At 47.9% G+C, this 18731-nt stretch overlaps 2 protein-coding genes across 5 annotated transcripts in view; both read right to left on the bottom strand.

Annotated features, from left to right (window-relative positions):
- Window positions 1-3018, bottom strand: part of NLRC5 (NLR family CARD domain containing 5) — a 36296-nt gene extending 33278 nt beyond the window's left edge. For 2 of the 3 annotated variants that reach the window (XM_085071557.1, XM_085071559.1), the window contains exons 1-2: window positions 2928-3018; window positions 345-491 (exon numbers count right to left, since the gene is read on the bottom strand). In XM_085071557.1, coding sequence (XP_084927683.1) covers window positions 345-350 — 6 coding nt within the window. In that variant the 5' untranslated portion in view covers window positions 351-491; window positions 2928-3018. Of the gene's footprint in view, window positions 1-344; window positions 492-1730; window positions 1955-2927 lie in introns of those variants that run through there. The other variant, XM_085071558.1, reaches the window with a different exon arrangement.
- Window positions 3019-5126: 2108 nt separating this feature from the next.
- On the bottom strand, window positions 5127-13519 carry CETP (cholesteryl ester transfer protein). Of its 2 annotated transcripts, none has more exons than XM_085071555.1 (16): window positions 13329-13519; window positions 12240-12354; window positions 11323-11457; window positions 10753-10823; window positions 10252-10339; window positions 10065-10134; window positions 9726-9786; window positions 9017-9108; window positions 8594-8773; window positions 8142-8192; window positions 7635-7802; window positions 6146-6213; window positions 5963-6005; window positions 5807-5876; window positions 5386-5471; window positions 5127-5291 (listed from the first exon to the last, which is right to left on the bottom strand). In XM_085071555.1, the coding sequence occupies exons 1-16, from the start codon at window positions 13474-13476 to the stop codon at window positions 5217-5219; spliced, it is 1521 nt and encodes a 506-aa protein (XP_084927681.1). In that variant the 5' UTR covers window positions 13477-13519; the 3' UTR covers window positions 5127-5216. The 2 variants fall into 2 exon arrangements, with proteins under 2 accessions (XP_084927681.1, XP_084927682.1); XM_085071556.1 differs by lacking the exon at window positions 13329-13519 and adding an exon at window positions 12531-12620.
- Window positions 13520-18731: the final 5212 nt, after the last annotated feature.

Raw genomic sequence — 18731 nt, 5'->3', positions numbered from 1 at the left:
GAAGGAGAAAGGCAGGTAGTTATAGTGATGATGTTTGTCTTCCAAGATCACCATTATATGTGATGGAGCCCTGATTTCCTGGAGATGGCACAACACCTGCTTGCCCATGAGAAGTTGTGAATGAATTCCTTGCTTTGCTTTCTCTGTGTGTGCAGCTTTTGCTCCACCTGTTCAGCAGTTGGTATCTCAATTCACAAATTTTTGCAGGACCCCCCTGCACAAAGGGCTCAGACAGCTGTTGTTACTGCTCGTTTTGTGGGCATGAACAATTCATTTCTGCTTTGGTGACAATGCCACCTCCATCCCCACTTCCTTCCCACAAAGCCATGCACACAATCTCCTACCTGCATTGTGTAATCAGTCTCCTTCCAGCTGTCAAGTGCAATGGTGGCTTCTGCTCCATGTTCTGACAGAGCACAGATCTGCTGGAGGCAGTCTCAGGGCACAGACACACTCCAATATGTGGGACATGCCCCACTTGGTGCAAATGCCTGGGGATAACAACAGCAAAGCCTGACGTGGACATGCCAGGCCATGGCAGTTAGGTGGGTCACAGATCTAGAAGCTCTAACTTTGATCCAAGGGTCAGACATGATGCTTTTCATCTCTTCTCACTCAAGCCAGCAGTGACCACAAAGTTTTGACATTTGAGGATTCACTCCTGGTCTGGGACTCAGAAGAATGTGGGTAAAACCCCCAGCTTTTAAATATTCTCTATGCATGCCATTTGTTATTCTTGCCTGTCATTCACCATTCTAACAAGAACAAGGAAAATGGTCCTCCTAAAATGACTAAAAAATTTGGCTTAACTATGATCAGTTTTTTTTTCTCAGGCTGTCAAAAACTGTTGTCAAACATGTTGTCAAAAACTTAAATTCTGAACCTTACTGGAAAGGACTCTGCAAGTTTTCATTCAAAACGTTCTATGATCAAACTCTTTTTATATCCTTAATCATGCAAATAAAGAAAAATAATAGTTACACACACATTTAAAACAAAGGGGAAAAATGTTTCAATTAACTGGAAAGCTTAAAAGAAAACATTTAAGTTTCTCAAATTTAAACAAACTGAAAAATAACAGGGCTTCTTGCAAAACAAACTCCATTTCCCAGTAACCCTATCAGTCAAGCTTTGGGAATTTTCATTTGACATTTCTTCAGCAAAAAACCAGAAACCTGTAGACAGCAAAGCCCTAACCTTATTCCCCTGATGATCAAGAACAACAGACTTAACAAGGCTATATTAAATACATACATAAATTAATAAAATCAGACCTTAATGCCAATGAAGACTGAAAGCCATTCAGGCAACGAGTAGGCTCATGCAAATTAATGAAAGACTTATATTCAAGAACAAAAAAACCCAAAACAAAACAAAACAAAAACCACTGAAAAGTTGGACGAAAGCTCAGTGACACTGCACAGCTCCTGTACTACTACTGCTTTGCTAAATAAGATCATCAGGAATGATGATGGCAGTTACCTTCAGTAAAATATCTCTGGCCCCAAAATGAAGCACAATAACCTCTCAAGAAAAGCCAGAAAACTTTTGAGCCTTGATCCTTACCCTTCAAATGCAAAGCCATCTTTAAAACAATTTGCAAAATTTAATCTCCCCTCCCCACCTTGACATTCTCACCATTCTCAGCCACGAAAATTAAACCGAAATGTGAAACTCCCTGTTGCAACTCTACCAACTTCTTGCTGGCTCTGAGGGCACAGGGTACTTACCAGAAGCCCAGAAACAGAGCACCAGCACCAAAACCAGAGTGGGGGTCACCAAACAACCGAGCTGGAGGACAATGCCCACTGCCTTGATTTCCTCATGGGCTAACCCACCCCTGTCCCGAGGCACAAAGCCCTTCTGTGAGCCCTTCCTTTCGAGACCTGATGAACAAAAGACTGAGCAAAATGAAAGTAAAATCAGCCGGGAATTTCCCAACCGAAATTCATCCGCACTAAAAATAGAGAAATGAGCAAAAATATCTAGTCAGAACAGAAGAATGGTAATATCCTATTCTAAAATCTATATTTAGGTGATAATTTAGGTAAAGTATTTGAGGAATCATTCAAAGAAATGGGACCCAGGTGTAAGAACTCTTTGTGGAGTAAACTCTTACTTGGTTTTGGTTAAGGCACTTGCAATGGGAGTATTTACATGCATAAATCTGATTATTCTGGCACATGGGGGAAATTTTATTTACCTCTTCTACTATATCTAAAAGAAAAAAACAAGTTGCTTTTCCTTTGGGACGGGACCAGGTTGAAGTGACAATGTAGCAAATGAGAATGATTTGGTAAAAGACCCTGTGTCTAGACTGAGCTGTGTGCAGAGACCTCCAGATCAAGCTGGATGGACTGCAACAAACAATGAAATGTTCTTAATATTGCTCTGAAGGTCAGAGAAGATGCATTGGGAAACTGGATGGGGCCTGCAGCCGAATCTCAGAGAAGGCAAGATGGCACACTGAGCTGGGCCATAATTCACCGATCATATTAAAAAAAATACACAGGTCCAGCAACACCTCTGTCTCCGGACAGAAACTCTACTCTGGCTGTCCTGCCTTGAGCACAGTGCGGGGAATGGGGGAGCTCTGGGGAACCAGGAGTGGGTAGAGGGGCTGGGGGTGACACCTGCCAGGCTCTGCCCCACTTTGCCACCTCCTGGCCCGGCTCTAGCCCACCTTGAGCCTGAGAGCACAACTCACCTGGTCGGCTGAAGTTTGGTCTCGATGACCTTAGAGGTGTTTCCCAGCGCTCACAATTCCACCCTCCATCCCTGCTTCTCCCACAAACCACGACCATCAAAGGGCTGGGGAGCAAAGAGCCAGCCCCGGAGCCCCCAAACCCTCGTGGGGCTCCCAGCACGACGCCTCGCCCCGTCCCTCCCCGGGCAGCCAGCGCGATGTCGCATCCCGCCGCGCTCACCTGTCCCCGCTCCGTCTCCGCCGCCAGCCCGGGACAGTGGCAGCTCTGCACCGCTGAGTTTGAAACCGAAAGCATCGGCGGCGGCGAAGCTTTGCCGGGAAAGCACGTGGGGCTGCGGAGCGGATCTGCTCTGCCTGCTCCGGGATCGCCCCCGCGGGAGCTCCGCAGCCGGGCTGGGGAGAGCGGCGAGCCCAGGGATGGGGGAGATAGCTCGGGACCCTTGGCGGGCAGCGGAGGTTTTGCTGCTCCCCCCGGAATGATTTAGCTTGGAAGAGCTCTAACATCGGGACCAGCGATTAAGCACGGCTATGTTCACCTCTAAACCGTGTCCCCAGGTGCCACATCCACCTATCTTTAGAACAGTGCCAGGGGTGATGGTTCTACCTCTGCCCTGCACGGCCTGCCCCCCCCCCCCCTTCTGATTTTCCCCTAAAATCCAGCCTAAATCTCTCCAGTTGTAACTTGAGGCAAAACTCTTGCTCTGTCACTCGTTATCTGAGAGAAAACAGACAGAGCCCCACCCAGCTCCATCCTCCTGTCACGGAGCTGTAGAGTGGCAAAATCCTCCCTGAGCCTCTTTTGGTCCAGGCTGAATCCTTCCAGTTCCCTCAGCTGCTCTTCATCAGACTTCTGCTCCAGGTCTTTCTCCAGCTCCATTGCCCTCTTTTGTCCCCATGGAAGGGCAGCCCAGACCAGTCCTCACTGAATAGCTCCCCACTGGGGCAAGGCACCTCCAAGGCAGAGAAAAAGGTGCTTTTTTCCTGCCATTTCTTTTTTATTAATACTCACCCCTCTAGTGGGATGTAATTTAGGACAAGCAAAGGGCTGTGGCTTGATGGAAACCAGGGGACATGGTCTAAAGCAGGCATTGCCATGCAGGGAGTGAAAACATCACCTGAGCAGTGATAGCTTTCAAGCAGGAGGGAACATAGACAAATCCTTAGCTGGTACTGAAATAGCTGGCAGAGGCAGGAATGGGAGTAGGGTGGGAAGGGAGGTGGAAAACTGCCCACTGCACCAGGGCTTCTTCCAGGCCACAGTCAATCACACCATGGCATCCCAATTTTGTATGCCTGGGCTTCTGCTGTCTCATGGACACAGCTGGGTCAGACCTTCCTTGGCTGCCATGGAAGCAACCTCTGAACTGAGCTCCTCCAGGCTCCTTTCTCACCAGCCTGGGCAGCAGGACCACTGAAGGAAAGTTCAGCCCAGCAAGGTAGTGCCTCTGGTGTTGTGAGTGAGAGAGGAGCAGGTCAGAGGGACCTGACTGATATCCCAGGGATGACATCCATGGCAATGCAGAGGGAGCAACCACCATGCCCCAGGAGCTCAGGAATCTGAGCCCATCCTGCTACCAGCCTCCTTCTGGGACCAACTTTAATACTTTTATACTGTTCTGTGTGGGAGAAGAACATCATCCTCTGGGGATGTTTAACCTTTGTTAATGTGATCACCATCACAAGTGTTGGATTTGTCATCCAAGATCTCATCCAAGTGAAAGGACAAAAAAAGAGAAGCATAAACTGGTACTGGAAAATAACTGAGACACTTGAGATAAATTATTGCACTGCAGTAGAAAGAAACAGGAACTTGCTGCCTGACTAGACACCTAAACGTTCCTTTTATAATCTCTTTGGCTTCCTTATAATTTTCATTGCTTTTCTCAAGTTTGCTGTCACTGTCTCAACAACTCAGGCATTAACAATTTGCCTGGAGTTCTACACAGAGTCACTAGGGCACAAGGTCTTTCTGTTATTGTACTGCACTACAAATTCACATTCCTTTGACTTTTTTCAGCCATAGCCAGGTCTTCTAGCATTACTGGTTCTGAGCTTACTTGGAGCTTGGTAATATCACTTGAGCTACTGCAGTCTGTCAATGTCAGGATGCTCTTGGCTCATGGCAGAAATTAAACCCAGGATCAACACAAAAGGTGCTACATTTCCAAAATGTAACAAGAGATGCTGAAAGGTGGCAAAACTGATTTCTGCTGCCTCCCGAGAGTGCTAACCCAAAGCCTGTGCACTTCAAGAGCCCAGCCTTGACTCCTAAGTGCACAAGTTCTTTAAAGATCCTGAAAAAGGAGTGTGGATCGAGGTGCAGACTTCAAAATCTTTGCAGAAGAAAAGCTTCATGGAAGGACAATTGCACAGAGCCTAGAATGTTTCTCAGGAAAAGGAAATAAAATTTAATCAAAACTGATTTAAATCAGCTCATCTTTTAATTGGTTCAAAGGCAATCTTTCTGGTTGTACACAAGTTCCTGTGCTCCTCTGTGAAGGGATCAACTCTACAAACTTTCCTCAAGAAAATTAAGAAGCAAATGACTCGGGAAGCCAAAGTCAAGCTGTGCAATTGCGTATCCCTAAAAAGTGGGGAAAGAACAGAAAATACTGTGTTAGTTCATGCCACAATCCCAGGAGGGCTTTGAGAGCAAAGTAGTCCTGAGCTCTGCTTACCTTCCCGGTGATGATCTCAGGATTTATGATATCAAACAGATCAAGTCTTTTGCTATTCATCAGTGAAGTCAGAGCTGATCCAATACCTATGGAATCAGCAAACCCATGCAGTTACAGGGATGTCCATCCTGGCTTGCTGCTCATCATGTGCTGCTTGTTGCCAAGAGCTAATTGTGCCTCAATGCCCCACAACCCTCAGCCTGGCAGAAAACTCACTTTTCCTTTCTCCCAGCCGTTTACAAAGGGTTCTCCATTCCCTGAGTGAATCCAGCAGAATTTCCAAACTGTAACATAGTTCCCCCCCACCTTCCCCCCCGCAGCTGTCAGTGTCACTGATGTATTTTTCAGTGCTCTAGTGTAGGAGATCTGATGTTAGACAATTTACAGAGCAGTTTGGCACGTCCCCAAAAGGAAAACTCACTTGAAGTTATTTCTGGAATGCCAACAGTCAAGATCATATTCTGCAGGAAGCTTTGTATGGATGGGTCCTTCTGAAAGCCAGAAAATTCATACAAAAATGCTTTAAAGACATCATTTAGCCTCGAATGGCTTAGAGAATGCTTTTTGTAGGACTTACCCCATTTGGATCAGCTGTGCATTTAAACACTTTAATCTCTACGCTGTAGGGAAGGGAAAGAAAAGGGAAAGGGAAAGAAAAGGGGAAGAAAAGTCAGTAAGTGCTGCAAAGATCCTCTTTTTGTCCTGCTCTTTAACATGGATCAAAGAGGCAATGAAATCCTCAAGAGACCACAGGACCAACCTGGAATCCACAGGCTGCAAAATGAGTTTCTTCTCTGCATAAGTAGCTTGGATAGTGACTGTGATTTCCTGCAGAGACAAGAACAGCAGGGGTGAAGCATAGCCTTATAGCAGAGAGTTGCACTTGGAAAGATTTTGGTTTGTTTTCTAGGAGCCAGAGTTCAATATCCTTTTGGCTTTACCTCCAGGTATTACTAGAGAGGGCCAGCATTTTCCTTCTCCATTTGCCTGCAATAAACTCCCCCCTCATGCCCTCAGTCTCTGTGGCTCCAGGCTGGCTCATCCACTGGACTTTTGCTAATTTGTGAACCATATCCTGCATAAGGATGGAAATGGCTATGTAGGATGTTGTTTCCCAATGACATCCATCTCAACATCTGACTGGATGTAGAGAGAAGAGCCTCAGGGTAGCCAGGGCTACCACAGGTAGTTATCTGAATCTAAAGCAAATTAAAAAATAAAGCATTCTCTGAATCCTGGCCATTTCATCTTGTTGTCTAGCTGTTGTCTGTATGTAAACATTCATTTAAGAGGAGCATTTTGTGATGAAGTTGCAGGTCACAACCAGGGTTTTGGCAGTCCAGGAGTAGATGTCATCCTAGGAGCCACAGTTTTAGGGACCACCTCTAGTCCAGTGCTTCTGGAAGTTTCCACTTTCAAATCCTTGAAAATTTATTTCAGGATATCACTTGGGGCACAAGAAACAGCCATGCATGTTTCCCTTAACACCATGCTAACATGGGATACTTGCACAGGGAATTATTCTCAAATACAGTTTAACCTTTTAAATCAAGTGTGCCCTACCCTCAGGCAAGGATTTGGGTTGGTTTTGTGTCCATCTGAGCCCATAACTACAACACTGGACAAAACCCACTGCTTTTTGTGATGTTAACCATGACAGGAAAGCTGTTGGCATTTCTTTTTTTTTCTGCTTCCTTAGACTCAGTATAAAGAAGTTTGAGGTGAAGCACAGTGTAAGCAGGATTTTCATACAGGCATAAAGGAAAAAGTTTAATTTTGAGCTTCAAATTCTTCAGAGTTACATCCCCATTTCAGACACAGCTATCTTCTAAGTGGGGACCTGAGCTAGAATTTGGGAACAAAGAGATTTCAAAATAAATACATTCCCATGGTGCCTTCATTCTCTCCTAAAATACCTCAGCTGGCACTACCCTGTGTCAGATAAATGTTAATGGGGGCTTATCAGAGCTTTCTGCTGCTTAGACCACCTTGTACACTGATGGTGGGTTAGCCTAATAGAGGGGGCATTGAGCCAACATGGTCACTATCATCATTCCCAGGCTCAAATGTCTAAGGAACAGATGGGAGAGTTAAAAGGAACTGATTTGTCTTCTCCACCTCCCATGGTTTAGCCACCCTCCCTTCTCAAAGGGCTCCCTGCCACTGCTGTCCCTGCACACCAGGAATGGTCCTGGCCTGGGACAGAGCCTGTCCCAAGGTCTTCACAGTCAGGAGGTGCAAGAACTGACCTTCTCCAAGTACAGAGCCACCAGGGGTTCTTCTCCTGCCAGGAGGATGCTGACTTCCACTGCTACCAAGGACCTCACAACTGTCCCTTCAGGCTCAAGAGAAACCTGGGGCTGGGTGAGACTCCACACCTTGGCCACAGAGTCGTTATAGGAGGTGCCTTGAAAAATCTGGTTAAGTAAGGAGTGACAAGTGAGTCAGGCTTTTTCCATACCAATTTCATGCCACCTTGCCACCCAGCTGCATTGCTTTTGCAGTCCTCAATTCCTCCTTCTGTTTCCACCACCCAAATAACTCAGCCAGGTTTCAGGGAAACTGTACCAGCATGGAAGATGGAGAAATGCTCCTAGCAAAGCACAACTGCTTCTCCATCAGCCCCTGGTTTTCTCCATCAGGCTCACCCAAGACCCAAGTTGTCAAGGGACGGACCCAAGTTATTACAATGCAACAGAATTCATTGGAAATTTCCTCATTTGGCATACAATGCTCTGAATAGGACAAAGAGTTACCATCTGCACTGCCTTCCGCTGCTCTTCTGTGTCTTCCATCTCAAACATCTCCTTCAGAAACAAACCAGAAACAGATTGTGGAAAAATCAAAGACAAGGTTATGGTTTCCCCTGGTGCAGGTTGGACAGGCCAGAGTACCTAAGTGTGGCCTGTGCCCAGTGCTCCCCCAGCTCTCACCCTTGTTTCCATCTCAGTGCTCCCCCAGAAAATCACATCCCTTTACAATTCAGCAGACAAGTTTTCTATCAGCTGGTGTTATCACTCCAAGGAATAACACTGCCTGGGAGCACACTCTTGATAAGAAGGCACTAATTTCAGTATCACATGGAGTGATTGACCAGATTTCTATCTGCAGAAACCAGCTCTCACCAAAACACAATATTGAGTGACTTTTTCACTCTCTCCCCAAAATACGATGTAGGAGATAAGGAGGGAACCCCTCTGAGAATCACCTGCAATTTCTCCCCTCTGAGGTTCAACACCAGCCTCCCATCTAAGAAAGCTGCTGAAGCCAGAGAGCTGATGCTGTGCTCAGAGAGCCAGAAGTAGAGCATTCTGTTCTCAGTCAGCAGTGAAGGGGAGAAAACAGAGTCACTGAGCACGCTGGAGTTGTTCTTGTACACAACAAGGCCCTGTAAAGGAAAAGAAGAATTTTGGCCACAGCAAGCAGCAGGGAAGCAGGACAAAAAGTCAACACCTGCATTTCCATTGCAAGGCAAAGGCCTGGCTGGCCACAGAGCAAGGAGCAGGTTGGCATCAGCCCAGGCTGCAGTGCCACAGCACAGCACAGCCCCATGGGACCAGGCTCTCCAAGCCCTCCAGAACACACTATGGCCCAGAGACATTTGGGGTGTGAGCAGCCTGGGGTACTTTACCTTGTGATGGGATTCTATGTAGCTTGCTTTTATTACAGAATCTGATGAGAGGGAGATATCAACCATGATATCCTGATCCCGGACAAAATTGGCTGCAGGAAGAAACACAGAAACCTCACACCAGGAATAAAACCTTAAGCAGAACCTGTCACAGTTGCTTTTAGGACTTGATACAGGTGACTGGGAGTTATAAAAGACACAGGGATGGGACAAGGGTTGCCACTCCTTTGGATGTTAGTGCTGATCCTGCTACAGCTCACTGGCTCAGTGTCTCCACCAGGAAATATGGATAATTATCCACAGTTTTACATTTCTTTCCTTTTCCCTGATATTTGGGACTGGGAAAATCTTCAGAAGGCAGATCCAGATGCTGTAATATCTTAGCCCAAATACTGCAGTGCAAGCTCCTGGTCTAGCTAACGTTGGTCCTGCAGGATCCTGCACAGCTGGCCAGTACATACTCAAGGGGAAATTTCTTATGAACTAAAATGTGTCCTTGAATCTGTGCAATCACCTTTTAAGACCAACCTGATGCAGAAAATTCCTAACAACATTACCAAGGTTTATTTTGCTGCTGTCTGAGGGCTTGGGGTCCCATACACATTTTTAAAGGACTTTTTTAATGGATGTGGCTACTGCCCTGCTGGGGCTCAGATGTTAAAAGTTGCACAAAAAAATAAAAGAAAGCAGAAAAAATAAGGATATTTACCTGCTAAGTCAATTATAAAACTTGTCAGAGTCTGAGCAACAGCATTTATTTCCTTGCACACCTGCGTGAGGAAAAGAGGGGGAAAAGTTAGGAAAAGGTGTAGGACTTTGGATTGTAGATCTGAGCCCCATTGAGATCTGGGGGCTGTTATCCAGAGTCCAGCAGCCTCAGGGTCAGCAACACCTCTCACTTTGTCCAAGCTACTTTTTTTTCTTGTGGATTCAATTTATCTTATTTTTCATGAGCACTAACATTACACTGCTACTGTCTTGTGGACGAGAAAAACATGTAGCATACAAAGCTACACAGAGCTTTCCTCTGGCTACAGGCTGATCTTACCTCCCTCTTGAGGACAAGCTTCAGAGTGAAGGAGATGAAATCTGTGAAGAGCTGCTTCAGCCAGCCTGGTCTGTGTAAGACAGGGAGCACAGTCAAGGACAACCCGTGGTCAGCACATTGGGGTGGGTGGCATTTGGGGACCAGCAGAGGGACAATAAATCTCACTATTGAAAGGGGACAGACTCACTCCTTGTCTCCTTGGAGGTGAAGTGTGAGTTTGTGGAAAGTCAGGTAGCAGTCAGAGGCATCAGGAACCACTTGCTCCTTTTGGCACACTGCATGGGATGAAAGGAAAAAGGAAAAAAAAATAGCTGGTTTGTTACCGAGATGAGAACGAGTGCACTTTGCAGACACTGCAGTCCTGGAGCAGGGCATCCCTGCAGAGGGGCAGCCAGGATTCCCCACAGGGGATGTTTCCAAAAGATTCCAGACCCTGCCAAGTTGGGGCAGATGGAGCTACCTTGCACCTGGATCAAGAGTTTTTGCTCACAGCTCCAGCTGGTCTACCAGGCACCCTTCTTCATGCTTCATTTGGATACCTGGCAGCTTCCCTAGCTCCTGTCATCAGACACTCAGCTGTCCCCTAACATGGCCCAGGAGAACCTGGACAGCACATGGAACCCACAAACCAGAGCAGGGAGGCAATTAAATCATATTGCAAAAAGTTTGGGTATTGTAACATACTTACTCAGGTCGATGTTTAGCTCGAGGTCAATTGAAGACTCAATTTCAAAATCAACTGAATGAAAAAGCTGCAAACTGTAATGGCAGAAGAGAGGACATTTAGCAACGTGTGCCAGGAGCAACTTCTCCCTGACAACTGTGGATTTTATAACACCTCCCACATCAGTCCTTGCACTGCAGTGGGCAAACCCCCAGCACACCACAGCCCATCTCAGATACTCTGGCTTTAAATCATTACAAATTACTGTCTTAGTGGAACTTAGGAGCATTAAACCCCCTTTTCATCCCCACAGAGTTTACAGAGCAACAAAGGGGAGGGAAGAAGTCAATTCATGTGCTTTGGCCATCTGGTCTCGTCATGCAGGGTGAGGACAGAAAGGCAGAAAGCAAGATTAGCAGTGATGGGGCTCAGCAGCACTGCTGGAGTATAAAATCCTGTCTCAGGCAGCAATCCATGCTATCATTGCCAGGGAGACCGAGGAGTGCAGCCCCTCTACTCCTACTGGTGCCACTGGCCAGTCCCACAGGCAGAGCTGGGCCATGGTGCTCAGCAGACCCCAACCCAGGTACTCACAACCAGGCCCCAGCATAGCCATAGGTGAGGGTGCCTTTGAACACAGCTGTCATGTTTTTAATGGCAATGTGAATGGCATCGTCCTCCTTGAGCTCCACTTCACTCCTCTCGATGGACAAATAATTGACCTGGATGCTGGAAACAACACAAACACAGTTTGTCCCCAAACCAGAGCTGTTTTCTGTGACTGGGCAGGACAGGTTTACTCCTGAAGAACAGGATCTCTGAGGGACACATGCCAATGCCAGACTGCAGAGATTTTGCAAATCCCAGGGCCAGGCACAAGGACAGTGACAGTGGTGTTTTTGCTCAGCCTTGGGGCACTGTGCCTCCCTTGCAATATTCAGATACAAGGTTGGGGAATGCTTTAAACAGGAAACACAGAGCAGTGCAACCTTGTTTTATTGCAGTGCTCTGTGCAGGCACAGTCATGGCAGGAAATCTGTGCTGTGAATACACCATTGAATTTGTGGCCCCAAAATAAAAGTGAGTAACGCTGTGACACCCAGCCTGGTTTGTCACAAAGCACAGCCAAGTGACATCCTGCTGCCAGGGGTGGCTCTGGCAGCCCCAGATGGGTCCCTTCAATGTGCCTTGGGCACCATCTGTTGTTGGTGGCCACAGGTGCCCCAACCACCAGGGACATCACTCCCCAACCCAATTGTCAGAAATGAACCCTACACACTGCCTCCCTGGATGCCAGCATAGCTGGAGAAATAAATAACTCTAAAATAACACATCAGCAGCCTAAACCTTAACATGCAAATTCTCTGCTAGGCTTAGATCCAAAAGTGTGTCTGCCCCAGTCCAGACTTTTGCTTTCACCAGGAATTCCTAGATCAAAACTCCCTCTAAGGCCAGTTTCTGTTGTTTCTGTTCCTCTCTCTCCCCTGGCACAGAGACACAGAGATACTCACTTGCTCAGCCCATAAGCCACCCGGCCAAGGAGCCTCATGGACCTTTCTCCAGTGATATTTGGGAATTTGGCATTTCTGAAGGCTGCTTGAATGACCTGTGCTGTTTCCTGGTTCACTGTCGGTGGAAGAAAAGGGCAAAGATGTCAAACTGCAATCTCTCTTGGCTGCAAAGCCAGATCCACACTCTGGATTAAAGCACCACAGAAGGCTTTTGTCTGAAGCATTTCCATTAGATTAAGGAAGCACTAGAAGCAGTTTCAGAGTAAATTAAAAATATTAAAAATACCTAACTGTAACAGCTGATGGCAGCAAGGGACAACAGCACAAGCAGCTCAACAGCCACCAGCAGGAGCTGTCTCTAGGGAATCATGGCCAGCTTTCACACACCTCAGGAGCAGATTTTGGAAAAGTCAAGGCTGTGCTCATCCTTACACCACATAAGCTTTACTCCAGTGCTTTGCTTTGCTTTGCTGCTGCTTACTCATATTGCAGTCAGCTCTCAGGTCTCCAAAGGAAAATTTCTGATACTCAGGTTCATGTGCCCATTTTTTTAATATTACCCAGCCCATTTCAGCCTCAGGCACATGCTTGTACAGGATTTTTTCTTCCAGAAATACCCACTTAATTTGACCCACCACATACCACAGTTAGAATGGACAGGACAAATCTGTTCTCACCCTTCACAGAAGAAGTATTCTTCCCTCACCTGCAAAGCCCCCAAATCCTTGCAAATAAACCCACAGCAGCAGAGAACCTGTTTCCCCTCTTCTGCACGCCAACCCCAAGAGATGAGATTGCAATGAGGTGGGAAATCAAACACACATTTTTTCAAGCTCTTTCATCATGCCAAGCCTCAACAGGAGGAGTGCCAAACCCTTGGGCTGAGGAGAGAGGCTGAGGAGCATTTTCAAGCTCCTTTGCCTGTTCAGTTCAGGTGCCCATGCTTTCACCTGTGCTCCCAGGCAGGTGTTTACACAAGAGACAGAGCAGTAAGAAACCTCCTTACTTGGCTGATCTGTCACTAACATCAGACAGAGACAGCCAAAGACAAAGAAAAAGCCAACACAGCCCCAAAGAGCAGACACTTACACAGCAATGCTGCAGGCTTGGTCATCCTGCAGACGATCCCTGTGGCTCTGTAGGGGAAGGGCCCAAACTCACAGGCTGCTGCTGCTGCATGGACAAGCATTAGCAAGATGCTGAAGGTCCCCAGCATCATCCTGCCAGTCCAGCACATCTTCAGCCAGAGCAGAGACCAACTGAGTCCTGACAGAGGCAGAGGCTGCTTTCATACCCCCAGCAGAGCCTACTCGAAGCAGGACATGACCCGCTTCCTCCGCTTATCAAAACTCATCACACATTTCCTAATCTTCCTATAGTTTCCTTAACACCCTTCACGTCGCTCTCCGCCTTCCTCCCTCAGCAGGAGTTTGGGCTGCAGGGCTTGGTGCTCCTGCCAAGACTGCTTTAACTCAGGACCTGCACACACTGGGGAAGGTGGAAAAAGCTGGAGGGGGATGGAGAGTGGAAGAGGATAAAGTCAAGGGAACAGCCTTGCATGCTGCCTCAAGATAGTTCATTTTTTCTTCATGCAGAAATATTCCTTATTTTGCATTCCTGCAGTAATTCCCCAGAAAAGCTCTGTTTGAAAGGTGCCTACATCATTCACTGCTCCCCCTTCCACTGATTTTCTACAAACTGCGGGGAAACTGAGGCACACTCCTGGGAAGGTGGTGCTTCCTGCTACCACTGGGTGAACCCACATCTCCCACATCCCTGGAAAGCTTTATGACCACAAGACTAGGATGCTTTCTGCCTCTTGGCTGGATTTGTGGACAATCTTGTTTGCCACCATCCAGGTCGGGGAGAACCCACTAAGCTGGAGGTTTTCATGCACCCAGACTCTCAGCTGCTGTTTGGGGAATATCAGAGACCCAAGTTCACATCCACTCCTTATGTCCACCTGTCCTGTACACCACTGTCGTCCTGCACCTCTGCTGTGCTGCTGGGGGGCGTCCCAATCCCAAAACAAACTCCAGGACAAAACAGAGAGGGGTTCTTTCAGCAAGGAGACTGTCAACAGCACCTGTGAACCTTTTTGCCAGCAAAGACTGATGGAGAAGGACAGTGGCAGTGCTGCAGGAGCACTCTCAACCCCCTGAGCAAGACGAGGTGCCAGCCTCTCTCCTTCCCCTGGCAGATGCCTCGTCCTCCCTGTGCAGGGTGAGCACATTTCCTGCGGGGACCCCGCTGTCCTGCAGCCCCCACCCTGCCGTGCTGTTTTCTTCCTGAGTTGAGAAAGTGAATGGCCTCGGGTACCCTGCGGGAGGCACTCACGGTCACTGACCCGCCGAGGGAAACCGAGCATCTGCAGCTTCCTCCAGGCTTCTCCAGGAGAGCAGCATGGTGGCCATGGACAGACTGCCTGCTGAGAGCTTAAACTGCATTATAAGTGCACAGCTAATTGTTGGAAACACAGCAAACAAAGACAGCAGGTGCTTGAGCAGCAGAGCTCCCACATGGCATCATCCCAGCTGCCCACAGCATTCCCACTGCCCTGGCCAGGAGCTTAGCCCTGGCTCTTCCCAGGGCAACTGCTAAAACCATGGGCATGTTACAAAAGGATTTGAATTCAAGATGTTTTAACCATCTAACAGCTGTATTTTCTGTCCTACAGCTCTCAGTTCAAGGGATGTGGGCACAGTGGCCAAACACCTGGCATAGAGGGAATCCTGCATACCCCAGGAGGCCACAACCACCTCTTTGCCCTGGCCAGCAATTCACATCAGCATGCAGGAAAGGGAAAACAGGTATTTTGATACATAGGTATTTGTCACCAGTGTCCCAGGGTAGATAAAAGCAGAAAGTCCAAGACCCCAGACCCATTGTGCTGGTCCTGGCAGATCCATTGCATTTACAGCCCCCTTAGAGGCAGCTCCCCTGCCCCAGCACTGCTGCACAGTCTGCTGTCAGCAGACAGTCAGAGCTCAGACAAAAGGAGGACAGGGAACTGCCGGGCATTGACCTCCAGTGGGAACAGGAAGGCTGGAGACTTTCTGCCTACAATAGCAAAAGCATGTGGAACACAGAGATGCTGTGAGCATCCTTGTCCTGGAGTAACCAGGCAGAGGCCAGAACAGCAGGGACACCACAGCTCACCCTCCTCCCAGTGCAAGGTCAGGCTAGGACAAGTCAGGTCAGATTTTAAAGCCTAAGGAAAGGTTAATTTTGGCTAGCAGGAGGCAGGGCAGGCTTTAAACCCCAAGGAAAAATTAAACACCCAAGCTACAAATGGGATGCTGGAAGATGTTTTGATAAATACTTGCTGTGTAAGGCTTTATCTGAAGGCCATGCACGCACTCATGTACTCATTACCTTGCTGTGGACTGTCCTGTAACTGGGGTTGTTTTTCCCCACGTTGTCCAGGGCAGAGGTACATCTCAGTGCCGTTAATCTTTGTGCTGCATTGACCAAAACATTTAGTGCTACCCTGCAGATGTTTCCTGAGAGAGCCTTCCAGGTACCTTGGCTGCACCCGTCAGCAGGATGGGCTCCAGCACTACTGCCAGGACCCACACAGCAGCTCTGCCCTGGGATGGCAGGAGGGTCAGCCCAAAGATCACTGCTCCCATCCATCCCAAGTTTATAAAATTGAGATAAATAACATACTCAAATAAGATTAATTTTATAAACCAATTGAATCAATTAAAGCTATACCAACATCTGAATACAGATTTGTGATGCCAAATGAAATTGGTACTACCCAAGTTACTTGAGAGGCCTCAAAATTTTAGAAAGCAAGAGTAACCTGGAATCCACAATCACACGATAAGGTGAGGGCTCTCGACCTCAAGGAGCTCCCTTGGGCAACACCCTGAGCCCAGGGGAGGGTTACCCCATTGCAACGCCAAATTCTCCTGAAACCAACTCTATTCCTTCTATTCTGTACCCATATCATCCATAACAACCTCTAAAAAGAAAAAATAAGCTGGCACACTCTGGTGGCCCAGGCTTTTCCCAGCTGAGGGTGCCCAGGGCAGATGGATTGGAGCTGGAAGTGCAGCCAGCTGTATTTCTGTGACACTGACCAATCTGGACTGAAAGAGCAGCAAATACAACTTTCAGTGCTAATGCTTTCTGCAGCACAGCTCACTGAGCAGGCACAAGATGAGGCCCCAGAAGCAACATTTCCCAGGATTCGTCCAACTCTCCCTGGCAGACAACTGAACATGACCTCAAGCCCCTCACTGAAGGTTTGTGATCCTGCTGTATGCCACAACTGTTTCACCTCCACAATACCATTCCGTTTGAAATTCACAATTTGAAATACTAGCAGACATTTCAAGAGCTATTCTTAAGCAGCAGAAGGGCTGGAGGGAGGTGATGAAGATGCAGTTGGCAGGTTTGGTTACACAACAGGGGATGGCCTCTGAGGCGACACAGATTGTAAGCACAGCTTTGCAAAGCCCAGCAGCCTCACAGCTAGAAATGGATCCCATGGCAAAGACCAGAGGGAGCTTATAACAGCCAGCTGGGCACAGGCACAGCTGTTGGGATGTCCCTGGCTGCTGAGAACAAGGACAACAGGCAAGTGCACGAGTGAAACAGCTCTTCAGAGAAAAGGGGAAGCCACACACATCAAACACACCACCACTGCCAGCTTATCTGCTCAGCAGCAGCCTCATCCTCATGAGATTTATGTTCCAGGAAATGAGGACAGGAGCATACCTGTGGTGACAAACAGGACTTGAGTGGTTCCCCAAGTAAGCAGCCTGCTAAGGAATTTCCACAAGAACAAAAGTATCTGAGAAAAACAGATTGTACATCTCTCTCCTGACTTGTTTTTCAGTGGGGACAGAGAACTACTCTCACCCTGGAGCAGTTGCCAGTGTGTCAGGGGACAACAGCAACAGAGGAACTGGCTTTATTCTCCTGCTCACTTTGCCACCCTGTGGACCTTCAGAGGACGTTCACCACCACAACCTGCTCTGGGGAGCTCTGCACACCACACGCTGAACAGGCAGGCTTTGCAGCAGAGCTGCTCCAGCACATCTGCACCAAGCTCTTCTCACAAGCATGCAGAGGAGCTAAACCAGCAGCAGAGTCACAGCTTGAAGTGTGAGCCAAGACAAACCCAGCCTCCTAAACCCACAGCCTCAAGGCCCCTTCTGGTCTCTGCAACTTCTGTCCCAGCAAAGAGGACAGTCTTGCTCTGGAAGATTCAAGGCTCATGTTTCCCTTGTGTCTAACCTGGATGCTACCTCAGGCAAGCAGAGGCCTCCACTGGTCAGGGGTCAGTGAGAGGGTTAGGGCCACCCCAAACCCCCAACCCCACATCACACCAGCTTGGCTCAGTCACAGGTGCTCAGAGCCCTCAGCCAGGCACTTGTCCCCTTACATCCCCAGTGCTCCTACCCGGGTACACCACTGGCAGCTGCCTCTGCAGGATTATACAGGATTTATTTCCACATTATGTGTCCCTTGCTGCTGTCATGGCTCCCCTCCACCCCAATGGCAGAGGTTATGTGTTTCACTGAGCCATTAAGGAAATGCTGTCTAAGGTCCAGGACTCTCACTGTGGCATTAGCCACACTGCATTAGTTTTTCAACTAGTTTTAAACCAATCTGCCTGCTCGTGGGAACAGCAAAAGCCACAAGACAACAGATGTTTTGCTGTGTCTGATAAACTCTCAGATTAGAGATTTCACAAGTAATCCAGCACTACATACTCATTGCCTCAGCCACACCAAATCAGTTTATTTCTGGCTGCCAGGAACTGTCCTCTCCTGCTAAGACCGAGTACAGGCACTGTTCAGTGGATTCAGGCACTTTTCCAAGACACCTGAGTGGTGGTTTGCTACACCCTGAGGGAGAAATCCATGATGCACAAAACACACTTGCCCAGTGCAGCAGCTCAGGGTGCAGCTGCCCTGTGAGCTGCAGCTGTGTCCAGGGTGGGGGAATGGCTGCTGGTTCACAGGCACAGGGACACAGGCTGTGAGGCTGCAACAGCCTGGGGATGCCTTTGTTCAGGGAGTGCAATTCCCAGAGCACCATCTGACCAGTCAGACCATTAGCAAGGCAAGAAAGAGTGGGCACCTCCTCCAGGAACATCCTCAAAGGCTTACACAGGATTTGGGTAACAAAACCAAACTTCTCAAATTATTTCAATATTTAAAAATTATTTTACCCATGTCCTAGCCATCCTCCAAGTCTCCAGCAAACTGAAGATATGGCAGAAAAACGAGCCTGGGAAAAATTTTGTTCAGATCAGAAACACCACCAGGATTAAGTCACTTTCACAGGTAGCATGAACAAACCATGTCCAACATCAGTCTGAAGGGACAAGATCAAGCATTACCTGCCACAACTGCTGGTACAACTGATGTGTGTTAGTCCTGCCAAGACACTCCTAAACAAACTGTCCTGCCAAGTGCAGGCAGCAGAGGAAAAGCACAACAAGTTCCAGGAGTGGCAGCTGTTCCTAGACAG

The sequence above is a fragment of the Lichenostomus cassidix genome, chromosome 11, assembly GCF_008360975.1.
Source record: "Lichenostomus cassidix isolate B80296 chromosome 11, HeHo_3.0, whole genome shotgun sequence".
Lineage (NCBI taxonomy): Eukaryota > Metazoa > Chordata > Aves > Passeriformes > Meliphagidae > Lichenostomus > Lichenostomus cassidix.
This window is presented reverse-complemented; position numbering and strand designations above follow the sequence as displayed.

What these genes read in the sequence shown, in the direction of transcription:
- CETP (XM_085071555.1), bottom strand. Translation starts at nt 13,476, where the DNA reads ATGTGCTGGACTGGCAGGATGATGCTGGGGACCTTCAGCATCTTGCTA. An exon ending in CACCTCCAAGGAGACAAGGA is followed by an intron (nt 10,135 to 10,251) that starts GTGAGTCTGTCC and finishes TGTCTTACACAG; the next exon opens with ACCAGGCTGGCTGAAGCAGC. An exon ending in TGGCTCTGTACTTGGAGAAG is followed by an intron (nt 6,214 to 7,634) that starts GTCAGTTCTTGC and finishes TTGTCTCTGCAG; the next exon opens with GAAATCACAGTCACTATCCA.